General features: G+C 48.6%; 1 protein-coding gene across 1 annotated transcript; it reads right to left on the reverse strand.

Moving 5' to 3' along the window:
• Positions 1–5,640: 5,640 nt before the first annotated feature.
• Positions 5,641–18,109, reverse strand: Ajuba (ajuba LIM protein). Its single transcript, XM_004661783.3, has 8 exons — positions 16,770–18,109; positions 13,227–13,328; positions 11,532–11,599; positions 10,604–10,666; positions 8,614–8,744; positions 8,479–8,530; positions 7,543–7,611; positions 5,641–7,099 (listed from the first exon to the last, which is right to left on the reverse strand). The coding sequence occupies exons 1-8, from the start codon at positions 17,803–17,805 to the stop codon at positions 6,974–6,976; spliced, it is 1,647 nt and encodes a 548-aa protein (XP_004661840.1). The 5' UTR covers positions 17,806–18,109; the 3' UTR covers positions 5,641–6,973.
• Positions 18,110–20,154: the final 2,045 nt, after the last annotated feature.

A 20,154-nucleotide genomic window follows, 5' to 3' on the forward strand; every position in this document is an offset into this window, starting at 1 on the left:
GGACTTCATCCATCTGGCTTTATTTATGTGGGTGGAAACCTCTTCCACCTGAAGGGAGGACTGCCTAACCTGATTGTGAATAGAATCCTAGCATTTCCTTGACTTCAAGAGGAGCTAGTCAATACTCGAAGGAGAAAGGCAGAGGAACACTCTATCTTGATACTTTTTTCTTCAAAGTGCTGGGGATTAATGCTTGCTAGGCAACAGTTCTACCTTTGGGCTATACCTCTAGCTCCGCATCTTATTTATTTATTTATTTTTTCTGAGACAGGGTCTCACTATGTAGCCTAGACTGGGCTCAAACTTGCTATATAACCAAGGATGATCTTGAAATTCTGATCCTCCAACTTCCATCTCCCAAGTACTTGGATTACAGGTGTTTAAGCTGGACAGTGCATCAAACCCAGTACTTTGTCCCTGCTAGGGAAGCACTCTACCAACTCAGTTGTATCTGCAGTCTGTAGTGTTTTTTTTTTTTTTTTTTTTTTTGAGGTAGGGTCTCACTCTGGCCCAGGCTGACCTGGAATTCACTATGTAGTCTCAGGCTGGCCTCTAACTCACAGTGATCCTCCTACCTCTGCCTCCCAAGTGCTGGAAGTACAGGTGTGAGCCACCATGCCCAACTTTGTATGTGTGTGTGTGCAGTGTGTATACACATGTGCAAATGCACATGCTCCACATGCACACATTTGGAGGCTAGAGGAAGATAGTGGCTGTCATCCTCTATTGTTCTTCCATCTTATTTCCTTCAGAGGTTCTCACTGAACCTACAACAGATACTTTTTGGTTAGGCTGGCTACTAGTGAGCCCCAGTGATCATCCTGTCTCCACCCTCTCTCACCACATCATGGGTGGGTGTGCAAGATCACAACTGGCTTTTTACTGGGTGCTTAGTATCAAACTCAGGTTCTCACGCTGATACAAGTTCTCTTACCTACTGGCAATCTTCCTGGTTCTGTTTGCTTGTCTGATTTGTCTGATTTGGTTTTAAGCAGGATCTCACTCTAGCCCAGGCTGACCTGGAACTCATTCTGTAGCCTAGGCTGGTCTCCAACTCACAGTGATCCTCCTACCTCAGCCTCCCAAATGCTGAGATTAAAGTCATGTGCCACCATCTTATCCTTGATAACCCATATTTGAGTTCTTGGCAACCAGTCTGTTGTCAAAGTCTACCTCTTGTCTTTCAGCTCTCCAATAGAAACAGTGGAATCCTAATTCATCCATTATTCCCCTTTCTCCATCTAGTACTAGTAGGTATTGATCAAAACTGAGTGGCAAGCTGGCCAAACTACTTTGCACCCTTGGCGCTATTTCATGAATTTTCATCAGCAATTGTAAATATTAAATAGAAATATTAGACAGGAACCAGGTGTTGTGGCACATGCCTTTAATTCCAGTACTAGGGAGGCAGAGGTAGGAGGATGTGAGTTCAAGGCCATCCTGAGACTACATAGTGAATTCCAGGTCAGCCTGGGCTATAAGACACCTATCTCAAAAAAAAAAAAAAAAAAAAGAGGAGCAATGTTGTAATCAGTCTCTACATGGAGAAAGGGGTTTATTTCAAGCTCACAGATCCAGGGGAAGCTCCATCAGTGGGGGAAGAAGCTGCTTCCACACATCCACACAGAGAGACCATCACCAGCCAGTGCACACCTAAAGCAGCAAACACAAAACCAGCAGCAATAGCAGGGGCCCAGGCAGAGCTCAGACCTCTCATACTTTGGGCTGGAATTCAGATCCACCTCCAAGAGATTCAAGTTACAAGTTTTATTAAAACACCTGAGGCTGAGCATGGTGGCACACGCCTTTAATCCCAGCACTTGGGAGGCAGAGCTAGGAGGATTGCCATGAGTTCAAGTCCACCCTGAGACTACAAAGTGAATTCCAGGTCAGCCTGACCTAGAGTGAGACCCTGCCTCAAAAAAAACAAAACAAAACACAAAACACCTGAGTCTCTGGGGGACAAACATTCTAACTACCACAAGCAATCTTCCACCACCAGGAAGGAAGCTGTGATACAGGGTGTACATGGTAACCTGCCACTGATAAGGGGTGGCTGCCCAGCCTGCCTTTCTAAAATGCTATCACTTATTTTCTTCAAAAGTAGGAAGAACATCCCCAGTGACAATAGAATTTGGGGGACTGGAGAGATGGCTTAGCAGTTAAGGCGCTTGCCTGAGAAGCCTAAGGACCCAGGTTTGATTCTCCAGGTCCCACATAAACCAGAAAATAGAATTTGGGGACTCCCCAAGGCAGAACAATATTAGTGGAGACCTAGAAAAGAAATGAGCCAGTTGGCCAGGGTAGGAACAGAGAGAGGTCCAAATCAGAGTGAACCAGGTTCCAAGAGTGAAAGAAGATAGGTGTAAGGCTATATAAGCTTGTCTAGATTTCTCAGCCTGATGATAAAATGTCCTAGTCTCAGAGTTTTTCTATTCACTCATTTAATAACAGTTCTGAAGCAGTCTTGGCCGCAGAACAAGCAACCCAGTTTCATGATGCCTGTCTCTCCAAAACAGTGTATTTTCCCCTCTGGCATTCAACTGTATGAATGTGAGTTCTCTTCTCATTCAGAGGCCTCTTCTGTGTAATCCCCAGGACAGCTGATATGGTGACTTTAGAATAACCACAAAGGTAGGTCTTCTGTCATCAGGAAGCAAATCATGAGGAAGGGTAAGACCAAGGGTCTGATTATCTGACAGAATTGCCTAAAACCAGCTGGCGGTAGTGCACACCTTTAATCCCAGCACTCAGGAGGCAGAGGTAGGTGATCACCATGAGTTTGAAGTTCAAGGCCACCCTGAGGCTACATAGTGAATTCCAGGTCAGACTAGACTAGACTAGAATGAAACTCTACCTCAAAACAAAATAAGAACAACAAAAAAAAATTACCTAAAGCCATAAAAACCAACTCATTGACAGTCCATTGGCTGAAAATAAGCACTTATCAAATCTACAGTATTCCAAAAAGACTTAGTTTAGCTTCACCTTTCCACTTAAGCATTGCTGTTCTCTATATAACCTTAAAATTTTTTTAAACTTTCATTTTTATTTATTTGAGAGCAACAGAGAGAGAAAGAGGCAGACAGAGAGAGAGAATGGGTGAGCCAGGGCCTCCAGCCACTGCAAACAAACTCTAGACACATGCGCCCCCTTGTGCATCTGGCTAATGTGGATCCTGAGGAACTGAGCCTTGAACCAGGGTCCTTAGGCTTCAGAGGCAAAGGCTTAACTACTAAGCCATCTCTCCAGCCCTGATTTTTTTTAAATTTATATGTTTTTATTTATTTGCAAGGAGAAAGACAGAGAGAATGGGCACACCAGGGCCTGTAGCTATGCAAACAAACTCTAGATATATGCTCCCGTTTGTGCATCTGGCTTTTCATGGGTACTGTAGAATTGAACCCAGATCATTAGGCTTTGAAGGCAAGTGCCTCGACCACTAAGCCGTCTCTCTGGCCCTATATAACCTCTATTAGTGAGCTGAATAGGCTTCCTACCTGTTCACTTGTAATGATTTAGCAATAAGAATATAGGAATCAGACCAAAGCTATGGTAGTGTGAATATAAAATGTCCCTTAAAAGCATGCCTTGACATGCAGCACTCAGGAGGCAGCGGTAGAATTGTGCTGAGTTTGAGGTAGAGCAAAACCCTACCTCAAAAAATAAATAAATAAATAACTCACCCCTGCTTCCCACACCCAGTTCACTATTGCCACTTCCTCCCTGCTGAGGTGTGACAACAGGATGCCCAGCTGTGTACTCCTGCTATGCTGGCCCTGCCGTGATCAAACTTCCCCTCGAAACTAAGCTGGAAACAAACCCTTTCCTTCCATATGCTTCTGGTTGGGTGTTGTTTTCCAGAAATGAAGGTAACTACAAGAGGGTCAGTCATACTCAACTCCACATTTTTCAGGGTATCTAATTCATAACTATTGAATTAAGAACTACAAATAAGCCAGGCGTGGCAGCACACACCTTTAATCCTAGCACTTGGGAGGCAGAGGCAGAGGATCATCATGAGTTCAAGGCCAGCCTGAGACTACATAGTGAATTCCAGGTCAGCCTGGGTTATAGTGAGACCCTACCTCAAAAAAACAAGCAAGCAAGCAAGCAAACAAAGAACTGGGGCTGGATAGATTTCTTAGTGGTTAAGGTGCACAAAGCACCTAGTCCTAGCCTAAAGACCCATGTTTAACTCTCCAAGTCCCACATAAGCCAAATTCACAAAGGTGAGGCAAGTTGCACAAGCCCACTAAGTGACACAAGTGTCTGGAGTTCCATTTCAGTGGCTGAGGCCCTGGCCAATTCTCTCTCTCTCTCTAAAAAACAAAGAACCACAAATAGGGCTGGAGAGATGGCTTAGCAGTTAAGGTACTTGCCTACAAAGCCTAGCCACCTAGGTTTGATTCCCCAGTACTCACAGAAAGCCAAATGCATAAAGTGGCACATACATCTGAATTTTGTTTGCAGTGGCTGGAGGCCCTGGTGTGCCCATTCTTTCTTTTTCTTCATATAAATAAACATATTTTAAAAAAAACAAGTCACTGAGAAATCCTGCTGAAACTGAGCTGAAAACCTCCTCCATGTAGACCAGCTGACAGAAAGCTAGAAAAACCCACACAGCATGCAGTTCAATGGGAGAAAGAGAAATCACCAGTGAAGATACTCATCAGTGGACACTGCAAGCTTTATATTTGGCCAGCCAGGCCAAATGAGTCAACAGGTACAATAGTGACATGTCTGTCATGGTGGAAACCAACTGCCCTCTAATTGGACTGGAGGCCTGCTCCATGAGAGGGAATACATCCCTGATACTGAAAACCTACAACAGAAGCAGTCATGAGCCCTAGGGGTGTAATGTCTGCTGCTGTCTGGCTAAATGTATATACTATGTTCATCAAACTGCCCACTTCTAAGCACTTCTCTTAATGTTCATACCTATATATTAATGCTACTCTTACTTTTGGTAGAAAACCTTCTATTTTCAGATGGCAGTGACCTTGGATGACTCAGAAGGCATCATGGTGCTGGAAAGAAATGACAGGAGTGCTCAGCACTGAAATACCTCTATCACACCTTCCAAGGCTCAGGGTCCATTGTGGAAGAGGTGGTAGAAAGAATGTAAGAGCCAAAGAAGGAAGGGTAGGACTCCTTACAACGTGCTCTCCCCAGACACAAAATGGCCTGGATATCCATGACCTCACAGTGTCTGACACTACCTACACAAGACCATCGTAATAGGAAGAAAAGATCATGACATCAAAATAAAAGAGAAACTGATTGAAAGGATGAGGGGATATGATTGAGAATGGAGTTTCAAAGGCGAAAGTAGGGGGAGGGAGGCATTACCATGGGATATTGTTTACAATCATGGAAGTTGTTAATAAAAAATAATGATAAAGAAAGAAAGAAAGAGTAGACTGGAAAGATTTCTCAGTGGTTAAAGGCACTTGCTGGTTTAGGTTCAATTCCCAGCACCCGCATAAAGCCAGATACACAAAGTGACACATGTGGCTGGAGTTTTTTGTAGAGGCAAGAGGCCCTTGCATGTGAATTCTGTCTCTCTTTCTCTACTTACAAATAAATAAATAAAATACTTTAAAATTTAAAAAAGAACAAGTAATGACATACAAAATATCTGTACCAATTGTATTTATTTCTAGAAACTTTGAACTTTTTCTTTAAAATGTTTGAAAAGCAGATAACATAAGAAAAGTCATCTGTAATTGTAGGAAGCAATCTCACCATTTGCAAAGTGCTCCAGATTTGATAAATTTGTTGCTGGTAATAGCTCAGAAGTATCTTGGATAAATAGATATAAATCCTTGAAATACTCTAAATGTAACAAAAAACAGATGCCTAAGTGGATATAAAAACACCTAAAGGGGAACTGAGCTTTTGGCAAACTGGTCATTAAATGAACTGCACTTTAAGCAAACAAGTTTTCAGTGAACTGGCTTTAAGACATGTAACTTTAGGTGAATTCAAGTTTCAGGCAAACTGATGAGAACCAAGCCAGTGTTTTGTTCTCTCCAGCTCCCTAAGCCTGAGCTGTGAGGCCATAGTAGATATTTGTAATCCGGGAGTCTATGAGAGATGGGAGGTCTGGAGTGGTATGCTACTATTAGGAAACTAATAAGTTTAAGAGTCACCTGAGAAAAGGGAATAACAGTGTGTGTATATGGAGAGGGGTGCGTGTGCACACACATACACGAATGTACCCACGTAAACATATACTGGGCTATAGAGCTCAGTGTGCTTAAACCCTGGAGAAGGGCTAGCCTGAAGTTTCCTAGCCATCCCACCCAGGAAATTCCATGTTCCCAGAGATCTGCTGTTACCTTTGCATCTGAGTGGAACCACAAGGAAAGAGAGACCCTGCTCAACCTCTCTCTGTCCCTGAGAAACAGGAAATACAGGCAGCAGGGCCACCTAGAGCTGGTCCTGTTCCCAGCAGAGGGATGAGGAGCTCACCTAGTCTTTAGTGAGAAGGCCAAGAAATGACTCATTATGAAGTCCAGGGTGTCTACCTCTTCATCCAGCAAGATAGAGTACTGTGCTAAACACCTAGGTGACCCCAGGTATGGGGTGCAGCAGAGTGGGGAGCTCCTGTGATGCCCTCTCCTCTTGTGATTCAGCGCCAGAACATTGGGTAATTTACACACAAACACACAGGAGACATGTACACCAGAATTGATGTTCACAAAGCCCTGGAACCCGCCTGTATTTCAGTATCTACTAGAGCAAACGCTTCACGTAGAAGGCCAGCCATCCCTCCTGGCAATTAGAAGGTTCCTCCTCCACAGTCCATATGGAATGTTTTGATCTTTGGGTCTCTGGCCCTTGGGGCATCCCAGAGGACTCTTCTCCAGGATTGCAGAGCGCAGTCTTTGCCTTGGCTGGCTTAAGAGAGGCCACCTGGCAAGAGGAGTCTATCAACAGCCGTGATGGAAGCAGCAGTAACTGCAGCTCAGATGTAGTTGGCAGGGGGCTGTCGGGCATTGAGTCGTTGCATGTGACAACCGTGGCAGAGCAAGTGCCCATCCAAAGGGAAACAGCAGCAACCTTCTTCATCGCTCAGCTGCATACGGCAGTCCTAGGAAAGAAGGCACCTAGTTCACCTCAGCCACAGTTCTCTAGACACTGAGGACATTTTGGGAATCTGTCCTGCTCAATACCAGACTCATAACTGCTGGAAGAAAGGGATACAAGGCAGCTGGAGGGAAGGATAACAGGGTAGAAAGAACCGAAGAGAAAACCCGGGAAAATACTTAATCTGGTCACCAGGTGTCGCTGCTGCAGAAGAAATAATGAGGCAAGCCTCATTTCCAGTCTCTAACGTTGACCCTTGGGAAGCCACATTCAGAAACGACTGAACAAGAACAAAGCCTGGCCACAGGACAAGAGACTGAGAGGCAGAAGAAGGGTCACAGCACTTCCCTGGATTTCTGTATCCAACGCCTCTGACATAAATGCCTAGAACTGGACTCCTGCCTTCTCTCAATTCCAATTCTCCAACAACGCTGGACCCACACTCACCTCACAGTGGTAGCACTCAAAGTGATAATCCCGGTCCATGGATATCACCCTCACAATGTCTTCACAGCCCTGAAACAGCAGACCTCTGTGAGGACCAGACCACTGTGGCACCCCCAACGACCTAGCCCTCCCCATGGGATTCCTCTTCCTCCTCCAACAGGAAGATCATCTGAAGTCCTTGTTACAGTGAAGCGTGAACACCGAAATGCTACCACACCTGGGTTTTTTTGTTTGTTTGTTTGTTTGTTTTTCCCTATTTTGAAGTAGAGTCTTGCTCTATCCCAGGTTGGCCTGGAATTCACTATGTAGCCTCAGGGTGGCCTTGAACTCATGGTGATCCTCCTACCTCTACCTGCAAGTGCTGGGATTAAAGGCATGCACCACCATGCCTGGCTCACTTGCCTTTCTTGGTGCCAGGAGGGCCTATCCTACATCCTTTGGCATAGGGGCCTTTGACTTACCTGTTGCTCCAAGGTGTGCAGGAAGCAGAGGGACAGAAAAGGGGCTAAGAGTAGGTGAGGCTGAGGACATGGAGGTCCAATAGGTAACTCTTCACTGGCCTCTGGCTTCTCTCCCTAGGCATATCTTCTGCACACACAGCTTAAACTGCTTCTGACCCTGTCCTACCAGCTTGAGGATTCTTTCACCTTTGTCCAGTTCCTCCATCTGGGATCTGGTGACCTTGACCTCAAAAAAAGCCTCCTCCTGTGGACTGGGACAGAAGATACAGAGCCTGGGCCCAGTGAGGCTATCAGACATGTCTGGGCCCGGATGTTAGGGTCAGGGTGGTGACCCCAAGGGCAGAGTCACACGGGAATCTTTGCAGAGAACATTCCTCAGCACCACCACTTCCAGAGGGAGGCCAAATTGCTTGTCCCCACCCATTCCCCAGAGGAAGCAACACTGGCTGCCCTATAGTAGAACTCAGACACTGACCTCTGAGGGGAGGATGGGTTGGCCGCAGGCTGCACATTTAGGGGCATAATTTCTGAAAAAGAGAACATGGTAATGAGCTGAGATTGGGGAAATCTGGGACCCAGTTCCACATGGCATCCCCAGGGTTGAACTCACTTGTGGTAGTCAGTGACACAGTACACCTGGTTGGAGAAGTCCACTGTGAAGGGAACACCATCCAGACACTTGTTACAAACGATGCATCGGAAGCAGCCTGGGTGATAGGACTTCCCCATTGCCTGTAGGATCTGGCTCAAGGAATGGGAGGAAGATCAGTCTCCTTCCAATCTTGGCTCTCCAGATACCCATTATGTTCCTTTCCAACCCCCTCTATTCTCCTTGAAGAATTCTATGTAATTTGAGGCGATCAGAGTCTTAAAATAGAGGCAAAAGCCCTGAAGAGAAGCTTTTCAGACCTGTGGATATATTTTTCTTTCTTTTCTCTCATTTTAGTTTTTGTTTTGCCTGTTGCCTTTCTTTCACTTTCTTCCTTTCTTATTTATTTATTTGAAAAAGGGAGAGAGGGAGAGGGAGAGAGAGAATGGGCACTCCAGAGCTTCCAGCCACTGCAAAGGAACTGCAGATGCATGCACTACCTTGTGCATCTGGCTTACATGGGTCCTGGGGAATCAAATCGAGGTCCTTTGGCTTTGCAAGCAAGTGCCTTAACCACTAAGACACCTCTCCAGCCCAGTTTTTTTTTTTTTTTTTTTTGAGATAGGATCTCATTCTAGCCCCGGTTGACCTGGAATTCACTATGTAGTCTCCGTGTGGCCTCAAACTCACAGTGATCTTCCTACCTCTGTTTCCCAAGTGCTGGGATTAAAGGCATGTGCTAGCACGCCTGGCTATTTATTTATTTTGAGGTAGGGTCTCACACTAGCCCTGACTGACTTAGATCTCACTCTGTAGTTTCAGGCTGGCCTGAAACTCAAGGAGATCCTCATACCTTTGCCTCCTCAGTGCTGGGATTAAAGGCCTGCGCCACCACAACCCAGCTACTCTCTTATTTTTTTCTTTTTCAAGGGAGTGTATCACTCTAGCCCAGGTTGACCTGGAATTCACTATGTAGTCTCAGGGTGGCCTCGAACTCACAGCAATCCACCTACCTCTGCCTCTCAAGTGGGGGATTCAAGGCATGCACCATTATACCCAGCTCCAGGCACTCTTTGATACAAGGTCTCATGAAGTCCAGGCTGGCTTTAAATTTAGCCAAGGGTAACCCCGAACATCTGACTTTCCTTATTTTGCCTTCTGAGGGCTGGGATTACAAGCATGTACCCCATGTACAGGTCTGTGGATTTCAAACCTGGCTACATTAGATCACTTAGAGAGCTTTTTTGTTGTTTTTGCTTTTTGTTTGTCGAGGTAGGGTCTCACTCTGGTCCAGGGTGACCTGGAATTAACTATGTAGTCTCTCAGGGTGGCCTCAAACTCATGGCAATCCTCCTACTTCTGCCTCCCGAGTTCTGGGATTAAAACTGTGCACCACCACACCTGGTGAGTTGTTTTTTTTTTTTTTTTTTTTTTTAATCAATGTCAATCCATTATTGTGCTCCACACCTGTTACCCCAGAATTAGCACTGTGAAGGTAAAGACAGGAAGATAGAGTTCCAGACCAGCCTAGGCTACACTGCAAGACCTAGCCTCAAGGGGTGAGTAGGGGAAGAAGTCAATGCCTGAGTCCCAGCTAATTTTTATTGCAACTCTGGTAATAAGCTCCAGCATTGTAACTTTTCCAGTTCTTCCCAGGATATTTGCTAGGCTGTCAGGGTTGAAAATCACTGATCCAATCCAATTCCTTCCTTCTACAGAAAAAGAAAACTGATTTCCAGCTAATCCTGACCCATAGTGGAAGAGGGACTAAGTCCCAGGACCCCACACTCCTAGCTCAGACCAGAGGGGCCTGATCACAGAAACCAAGAATGGTAGAATTACAAGTGCAGACAAGATGTCACAACAGGAGGAATGGCACTGTGAACAGATGCTCTTGGAAAGACGCCATCTGGTGATAAGTTCCCTCCCGCACCTCCTCAGTATCCCAGTAGCCCCCAATTCTACCCGCCAGGCCCATGGCTTCCATCTCAACCAAAGGGGTACTCTTTACCTTCTCCAAAATCAAGTGACCACAGACACAGCATTTCTCAGCTGCCTCTTGAAACCCTGAAAACTAGAGAAAAGACAGAAAGAGGATGTCACCAAGCTGAAAATAAGAGGCCACCAAAAAGAGGGACTGGGGACCCGGCATGGTGGTGCATGTCTTTAATCCCAGCACTTGGGAGGCAAAGGTAGGCGGATCACTGTGACTTCAAGACCAGCCTGAGACTACTTATAGTGTATTCCAGGTCATCATGGATAAGATCCTACCTCAAAAAAATAAACAAGGGGGCTAGAGAAATGGCTTACTGTTTAATAAGGCATTTGCCTGCAAAGCCTAAGGATCCTGGTTCAATTCTCCAGGACCCACAAAAGCCATATGCACAAGAGGGTGCATGCGTCTGGAGTTCGTTTGCAGTAGCTGGATGCTCTGGCATGCCCATTCTCTCTCCCCACCCTTCTCAAATAAAAATAAAATAAAATAAATAAAAACATCTTAAAAACTAAACAAGGGCTGGAGAGATGAGATGGCTTAGCAGTTAAGGTACTTGCCTGTGAAGCCTAAGGACTCAGGTTTGATTCCCCAGTATACACATAAGCCAGATACCCAAGTTGGAGTTCTTTTGCAGTGGCTGGAGGCGCGGGTGTGCCCATTCTTTCTCTATCTGCCCCTTTCTTTATCTACTCTCTCCTAAAAAATTAAATATTAAAAAAAGAGGGGCTGGGAAGATGGCTCACTGGTTAAAGACGCTTGCTTGCAAAGCCTGCTGGCCTGGGTTCAATTCTCCAGCCACACATTAAAGCTGGATGGGTGTTTGCAGCAGCAAGAGGCCCTAGTATGTGTACACACACACAAATTAAGAAAAAAAAAAAAAAGAAAAGAAGGTCCTACTGTGGGAGTCAATTCCAGATCCAGATGACCCTCACCCCTCACTCACCAGATAATCCTCCTCACAGTAGACAGAGCCATTGACACTGTAGAAAGCCTTGCAGCGCAAAGTTCGCCCTAGAAACAGGACAGAAGGGGCTGGAACCTGTCTTGGAGCCCAGGCACAGGGTTTTCCCCTCTGGTCTGTGCTCCTCATTGCTGCACAGGGCGTTTCAATCTGGACCTTAGAGCTTAGGTTGTCCTTCCCCTTATGAAAAGCCCACCTGATCTGCAAGGGGGAGCACAAGCCTGTAATTCCAGCACATGAGAGGATAAAGTAGGAGGATTGAGTTCAATGCCAGCCTGAGCTACATAGTGAGCCCCTGTCTCATAAAGAATTTCATCTAATAGAATTCCAATTTGCTTTGGCTTCATTCCAGCCCAACCTCTTTCTAATGCTCACTGCTTCTCCAGTTCCTGTATATTCAACAGTCATCTGACCATCACTCCTCTCCAGAGCCCAGTGTTTTGGGGCGGGGGGAGGTAACCTAGAAGAGCAAAGCTGGCATACCAGGGAAGGAGCACTGAGCTAAATGATGAACAATTTGCATTCAGAATCATGATCACAGGCATTACCTGGGACCTATCACCTGAAGTCTTGGCCTCTGCACAGTTATTCAGCTTTCACAGCTACCTAGCTCCTTCCAGCTCTGTGTTCAGCATATTGTAATTATTGCTGGGGACAAAGTGCTTCATTTGGGAGCAAATCTCATGATCTTTCTTGCTACTTCCCAAGCCTGGAAGGACTCAGAGGCAGCGTAGGATTTTTTGTAAGACAACAAAGCAGGACCAGTTTCCTTCTGACCCATACCCAGAAAACTACTCCAAAGTCTCTAAATGGTCAAGGAAGACGAAGGATGAGGACAGAGTAAAGAATGGACAATTTCCCTGTTTTCTGCCTTCTTCCCATTAAAATCTTCACTTCCAATTCTGTCCAGTAGTTTAGGAAAAGTGACTTGGAAACTTATGACATGAAAGGAGAGACAGAGATGTACCCAGAAGAGGCCCTATGAAAAGGACAGCCAGAGTGGCCTAAAGAGCCAGGCAGAGGTAGGAGATTAAAGGTTTAGCAAAAGAATCATTATGGGTAAGCAGTGGGGAAGGGGTAATGAGAGGTGAGAGAGGGTGTGGTAGAGGCATTAAAGCTGCTAAGAACACCCCCACAGAAGGCCCCTGAGTTATCAGCAGTAGCGGGCATTCCTGCAGTGTGATGTCATCAGCTTGGCATGGCCTGGTGGCCTGCACTCTAGAGAGGTGGCTGAACTCTGACCAGCCAAGAGAAAACCCCTCTCTCCACCCCCAAACTCCCTACTCTCCCAGCCCACACCCGCCCTTCCCACATTCCAGCCTTTCACAGTAGCCCCAGGCAACTCTACTGCCCAAAACCAAACCCTACCAAGAGCAAGTGGGAGTACAGGCAGCTCCAGCAAGGAGACACTAGAAAGGAGGACTTGAGAAGAGCAAGAAGGCTGAACAGAGGCAGAGGACTGTCTCCAGAAAACACACATGAAGGGTGGGGGCAAAACCAGGTACCACCCAGAATGGAGACAGCAAGAGCTATGGACCTCCAGACTCTTGGTGGGGACCTGACAGCCATTCTGAGGGTAAATGAAGACACATCAGCTCTGTTCAGGTTGCCCACAGCACTTGTGAAAGTGTTTGGTGTGCATGGGGGGGGGGGGGTGTTTGAGTGACAGACACTCACCACAGGAGCAGCAGACAAAGCATTGGGTGTGGTAGAGGCTGTCCAGGGCCTGACAGGCATTGCTCTGCCCATAGATGCCTTTGTTGCACTTGATACAGGTTCCTGAGGAGAGAAGAGGTTGTGAATGCCACACTCCACTTCCCTACTCAAATGCAGAGATCCCCAAACTCTCCTGATATGCCAGAGAAAAATGCCTCCCTTTAATGGGTTCCCTCCTGAAAAAAAACAGGTAACAAGAAATAGGATACAACATGCTGAGGATATACCTCAGTTTCTGCTTGCCTAGCCCTGAGTTGGACCTCCAGCACTCTCTAGACCAGGTGTGGCAGCAAATGCCTGTAATCCCAGCACTCAGGAGATGGAGGCAGAAGGATCAGGAGTTCAAGGCCAACTTGGCTACACAGTAAGTATGAGGCTGAACCTGGGTTACATGAGATGCTATGGGAAGGAGAAAGAGAGAGATGGGATGAAGCAAGATCTTGGTCAGGCAGAACTCTTTTTTTTTAAAGCAGATTTATTCTTGTTCACTTGATTAGTCACCAGATATTCTCTGAGCATCTATTTTGTGCTTAGCACATTTACCCAGTACTGAAAACAATTGGAAGAAGTTGGATGCTTAGATTCTTCTAAGGCCAATGTGGGAGATGTGGGACACAGGGACTCGGCTGCACACTGGAAAAAACTTCCTAGAGAAAGCAGGCCAGGGTTATAGATGACTCAGTGGTTAAAGGCACTGCTTTCAAAGCCTGTAGCCTCGTTTCAATTCCCTAATATCCATATAAAGCCAGGTACACAAAGTGGCACACATGTTTGTTTGCAGTGGTAGAAGGCCCTGGCACATCCTTACTCACTCTTTCTTCCTACCCCGAGACTACAGAGTGAATTCCAGGTCAGCCTGAGCTAGAGTGAGTCTCTTCTTTGAAAAACTAAAAAAAAAAAAAGAGAGAGAGAGAGCTAGAGAGAGAGGGAGAGGGGCAGAGTGAGATGGTACACCCCTTTAATTCCAGCACTCAGGAAGCAGAGGCAGGATCGCAGTGAGTTCAAGGCCACCCTGAGACTACATAGTGAGTGAATTGCAGGTCAGCCTGGACTAGAGTGAAACCCTACCTCAAAAAACCAACTAACCAAACAAATAAACAAAAAAGCCAGGCACAATAGCGTGTACCTTTAATCCTAGCAAAGGTAGGAGGATCACTGTGAGTTACAGGCCAGTCTGAGACTACATAGTAAATTCCAGATCAGCCTGGGCTAGAGACCCTACCTCAGGAAAAAAAAAGAAGAGACAGAGTTGTGCCCAGGCATGGTGGTACATGTCTTTAATCCCAGCACTTGGGAGACAGAAGTAGAATTGCTGTGAGTTAGCAGCCAAGCTGGGCTAGAGTCAACCCCTGCTTCAAGAAAAAGAGAAAGTAGGCCAGGGCCCAGGAGGCCTCTGGGACAACTTTTCCTATGTGTAAAACAGGCTGGACCTAGTTCAGCAGAGGGTCCTGTGCAGAAGGGCCATGGACGCACTTCTGTAAGTACAGGGTGTGTTCCAGGGACTGGGACTGCACAGGAAGCTGTTGAGAGGCAGTACAGAGCTTAGCTGCTCTTCCCCAGCATCCCCCACCTGGCTCTGGCACTAGCCTTTCCTGGGTGTGCTCTTCCTTTCTTCCACTCCCCAATTCCAGGCCCATGAGTGAGGGCTAGGGCCTGTCTTTGGGGAGCAGATCCCAACGGGCCCGCCCCACCTTTCCCCCTCGGCACGCTGCCATGCTCCATGCCTGTTGAGGCCCATCCCAGTCTGCCCAGGGGCTTGGGAGCTGGTGCAGCAGCTGCAGCAACTGATGAGCCTAGGCCTGTCTTGCTCCCACCCTCTGGCAGCTGGACAAAGCTGAAGCCAAGAAAAAGGGCCCCTAACTAGGGGCATCAGTAAAAGCGTACAGTCAGGCAAGGGCAAGGGTATAAGGGGTCTGTGTATGGGCCAGGAAGGCAAGGTAACCTGACCCCAGGGAGAAGCCCCTACTTCTGAATTTGGAAGATGGCCTCCCTCACAGATGGCAAGATCTGGCCAAAGATTGCCACACCAGGGGGTCCTGTCAGAGCCATTCTTTGGGAAGCCTAGGACAGGACATTATGGGAAGAGGAAACTGCTCAGGCATGTCTGCCTCACCTACTCTCAGCCAGAATATCCACACCTAGCTTCTTACCGCCATTTTATTGCACTTTCTGAGTTCCTTTCTTCCTTTTGGCTCTAATGGTTTGCCAATGAGACAGACTTCTTTCCCAACTCTCTCTCTAGGACCTCACAAGTGAACTGCTAAATGGAACCTGTCACTCAGTTTCTCTTGATCAAAGTGACTCAGTATCACCTACTTCGGACTTTCTTCTCTCAGAATAGGTGAAATGAAAGGGGGTGGAGGGCAGGGGAGGAGGATGTTGAACTACCAATCCTTTCCAGCCTAAACCCTGCAGTTTCTTCGTAACTTCCTCTGTAACAATCCCTCCCTGGGTTCCTCTCTCCTTATTCATATTCTAACCATGGGGGCCAGGAAAGAAACATGGATGGTGAGAAAGCCGAGAAGAGGCACATGGTCCAGGGGGCGAGTCCTCCACTTCACTCAGATCAGCACTGCTTTATATAATGATGGGTGCCGATGGATTCTGTTAAAACCCCATTATACCTCTTAGGAAACATATAATTGATCAGTAATGAAGACTGGAGGGAGGCAATGGTCACGTTTCCTCAACAGTAGAGGAAGAGGGTTACCTCTGCCTGAATGTTGAGCACGTTATGGCCAAAACTCAAGGCCAGACCTTAGTAACACAGGGTTGGTTGATCCACCCAAGGGTTACAGTATTCCTCTCAGCAATACTTTTGCCTTGACTTCCCGAGAATGTGGAAAACAGGCTGGTACTATCGGGCCTCTGTTTATATATGCCCACTGGCCACACCTCGTCAGCAGGCTTAGCGCTGGGCAGCACTTGAGTCCCGGCTTTCCCTCCGGATCTCCAAGGCCCTTACGAGGACCCGCGAGAGCTAGGAAGTACCCTCAGCGCCCACCTCACCCCCGGGCCCGGAGGCCCCGCCCGCCGGCACCTGGAGCGCCGGCCGAGGCAGGAGTCGGCACGCACGCAGCCCGCCCGCCCCGCCCCCCGCGCATTCCCCGAATTCCTACGGGCGGAGCCTGGGCCCGGGTGGGGGCAGCGCGCCGGAGTTTGCTGGGGCACCGCGGTGAAGGGGAGTCCGAAGGGGATGCTCTCACGCTCCCACCGGGTCTCCTCCCTACCAGGCCTCCTACCGCGAGAAACCAAGGCGTTCTAGTGCTGGAAAAAATGGGACTCAAGATAACCTGGGAAGTTGAATGTCAGGAATGAGGAGCCCTATCCCATAGGAAACCCAGCAGCAAAGGGAGAGCGCTCTGGGGTCCACCCCCCTCCTTCAAGCCCAAAGGTCCCTTTCCTAGTCCCGCGTCTCGGACCCCAGGACACCGGCAATTTGGGCCATCGGGGCCCTAGCGAGCCGAATGTTTTGAAGGGTCCGTAGGCTCGCCTCTTACTCACCGAAGTAGTCCTCTCTAGCCTCTGGCTCGCGCATCCGGGCCCGGGAGGCCTCGGGAACGAAAGGACCCGGCGGCTCCTCCAGACTCGACGGCTCAATGCCCGAGGGTTCTCCGCGGACACCGGCCTCTCGCCCACCGGTGCCCACGGTCAGGCGCAGCAATGCGCTCAGCTCATCCTGATAACGGGACCCCGCTGCGCAGTCCCCATAGCCAGTGACCGAGTGTCGTCCGGGCTGCGCCCCACGTCTCTCCAAGGGCCCAGCCGTTCCCACGGCGGCCCCGGCCAGAGCTCCAGGGCTACCCAGGGCCGGGGGATACGAGTGGCGGCTTTCTTGGCAGCCGAAACCCGTGGGCCGGTGAGCACACAGTCGGTCCAGGGCGGCGTGGAGCTCCGGGTAGGCGGACGGGACTCCTCCAGAGGAATAGCCTGCCGGAGCTCCAGTAAGAGGTGGGCCAAACAGACACGGCCCTGCGGGCAGAGGGCTTCCGTGGCGCTGGTCGTAGCCCATGCTGATGCCACTGGTACGGTTGCTGCAGGGCCGGCTCCCTCCGGCTCCGCCAGCCGCCGCCCCGTCCAGCAGCAGGCTGCCTCGGGGGCTAGACGGTTTGCTAGCATCGCTGGCTGAGCTACTGGCGAAACTAGAGCGAGGGCTTAGAGCCGGGGCCGTCGTCTCCAGCCGAAAGTCGGGAGGCAATGACTGAGGTAGAGGCAAGGCCCGGGTGGGCGGCGGCCCCCCGGAAAAGGAGCTTTCGTAACGCTGCGCCTCAAAAGAGCCGCGCGGGTTCCGCTCGGCATCCAGGGAGCCTTGTTCCCTGGCCTGCTCCAGTGGCTCATCCCCAGAACCCCCGGCAGCTCCTCCGGGCCCTGATTTCCTAGGTCCCCCCAACCCACCCAGGCGCCCCTTGCCCGGCCCGGGGGTCCCATCAGACCCCGACCGGCTAGCTTCACCCTTTCTGCGGCCGAACTTGGCACTGCCGGAGTCCGAGAGTCTTAACTTCTCCAGCAGACGACTGGCTTTCTCCCCTAGCCGCTCCATGCCCTCCGGTCTGGAGACGGCAGTTCCCTCCCGGCCGGGCACCCAGTAGCGTGTCCGCAGCCGCTTATCTGCCAGCGGCCGGGCTCCGGTTCCTCGGGGACACTGGCTCTGCACCCGGGCTTAGCGGTTGGCCCAGGTGACTGGCGCCCGGAACGCTGCAGCATCCCTCGGCGAGGGGGACACAGTCCCCCCACGCATCTGGGGTCAAGAGGGTCAGAACGGCCTTCAGTCGCGGCTGTCCCGGTCCCAGTCCCAGCAGGTCTGTTCACACGTCCACTCGCGCGACCGCCCGAGCGTGCCTGGCCCCCGCCCCCTGGCTCACAAGGCGCACAGCCAACTTCTCCAAACTTTTGTCTGCCGACCGGATCTACTTTCCGGGCGGGGCGCGCTGTGGAGCAGGGCGCTGGGGGTGTCTGAGCAAAGATCTCCAGTGCCCCACCGGGGACGCTGGGCCTCACTACCCTGAAAGTGGAGGTGGGCCGACTGGACGTGAAAGAAGAAAGTTTGGGACTCTGCGATCACCACACTCCAGAGTTGCAACAGGAAAGAGTCCAGAGGGTGGGAGGAAGGGGACTCTTTGTTTACAGTTGGAATGCGCGGAGGGGCACCGTGGAATGTTGCTATCTGCAACTTGGCGACCCGAGCAAGTTCTGGTCAAACACCGTGACTGTTCCTACTGGGAGGACTGCGAGAAAGACGAGACAGTAATAAGACAGGGACAGAGCCATCAAGAAGAAGGCAGGGAGAAAAGGGAAAGGTTAGATCCTACGATTCAGAGATTCCCTAGATAAAGATAGTCCTGAAAGGCAAGGAAGCTCACATAGGTGAAAGGTGGTGAAAGGAAGAGCCTGGGCAAAGAATCGTGTGGGAGATGCTAAAACAGACGAATATATAGATAAAGGAAAGGACAAGTAAGCCCTAGGAACTTGAGAGAAGATAAACTGCAATAAAAAGACACTGCTTTCTGGACCCACAGCTCTGATAGTGTGGACAGAGAACTTTGTAGAATCAGTGAAAAGGGGCAATGAAAATGTATCTGACTGATTCATGCTGTCAGAGGGGCAGGGAAAGATTTAGTATGTATATAAAAGTAGGGAGGAAGAAGGGCGTGGTGGCTCATGCCTTTAATCCCAGCATTCGGGAGGCAGAGGTAAAAGGATAGCATGAGTTGGAGGCCACCCAGACACTACATAGTGAATTCCATCCAAGTCAGCCTGAGCTAGAGTGAGACCCTACCTAGAACCCCCCCCAAAAAAGTGTGGAAGCTGGGCGTGGTGGTGCACGCCTTTAATCCCAGCATTTGGGAGGCAGAGGCAGGAGAATCACCATGAGTTGGAGGCCACCCTGAGACTACATAGTGAATTCCAGGTCAGCCGGGACCAGAGTGAAACCATACCTAGGAAAACTTAAAAAAAAAAAAACAGAAAAAACAATAGGGAAGAAAAGATTTGAGAATAATTTCTACCTTAAGGGTAGGAGAGAGTAGAAACGACAGATAACCCCTGGTGTTGGGAAATGAAATTTTTATCAAGTATTTCAGGTAATTAAGGATTAAAATCCCGTGTTTAAGGGTAGCAAATACCCTCTATGTGAGTTGATCACCGTAAATTGATGAAAAATAGTATGTATCAAAGAAGTAGAGGGGCTGGAGAGATGGCTTAGCAGTTAAGCATTTGCCTGAAAAGCCAAATAACCCAGGTTCGCTTCCCCAGGACCCACATATGCCAGATGCACAAGGTGGCGCATGTGTCTGGAGTTCCTTTATAGTGGCTAAAGGTCCTGGCATACCCATTCTCTGTCTCTCAAATAATTAAAGCCGTGTATGGTGGTGCATACCTTTAATCCCAGCCCCCGGGAGGCAGAGGTAAAAGGATTGCACTTAATTTGAGGACACCCTGAGACTACTTGGTGAATTCCAGGACTAGCCATCAGGGAAACGCAAATTAAAACTACATTGAGATTCCATCTCACTCCTGTCAGATTGGCTACCATCATGAGCAAATGACAATGCTGGTGAGGATGCAGAAAAAGAGGAACCGTTATACACTGTTGGTGGGAATGAAATCTGGTCCAGCCATTGTGGAAATCAATGTGGAGGCTCCTGGACAGCTAAAAAGAGATCTAACATATATCCTAAGGACTTACTACCTTAGAGATATTTGCTCAACCATGTTTATTGTTGCTCTATTCACAAAAGCTAGGAAGTGGAACCAGCCTAGATGTTCCTCAACTGATAAGTGGATAATGAAGCTGTGGCACATTTATACAATGGAGTTCTACTCAGCTGTAAAGAAAAATGAAATTATGAAATTCACAGGGCCTGGTGTGATGGCACACACCTTTAATCCC

The sequence above is a fragment of the Jaculus jaculus genome, chromosome 7 (assembly GCF_020740685.1).
Source record: "Jaculus jaculus isolate mJacJac1 chromosome 7, mJacJac1.mat.Y.cur, whole genome shotgun sequence".
Classification (NCBI taxonomy): Eukaryota; Metazoa; Chordata; class Mammalia; order Rodentia; family Dipodidae; genus Jaculus; species Jaculus jaculus.

Excerpts from the sequence above, each read along its gene's own strand:
- Ajuba (XM_004661783.3), bottom strand. The coding sequence starts at position 17,805 with ATGGAGCGGCTAGGGGAGAAAGCCAGTCGTCTGCTGGAGAAGTTAAGA. Across the intron at positions 8,531-8,613 it reads TGTGTCACTGACTACCACAA|AAATTATGCCCCTAAATGTG; the intron begins GTGAGTTCAACC and ends TCTCTTTTTCAG. Across the intron at positions 7,100-7,542 it reads TTGAGTGCTACCACTGTGAG|GACTGCCGTATGCAGCTGAG; the intron begins GTGAGTGTGGGT and ends CTTCTTTCCTAG.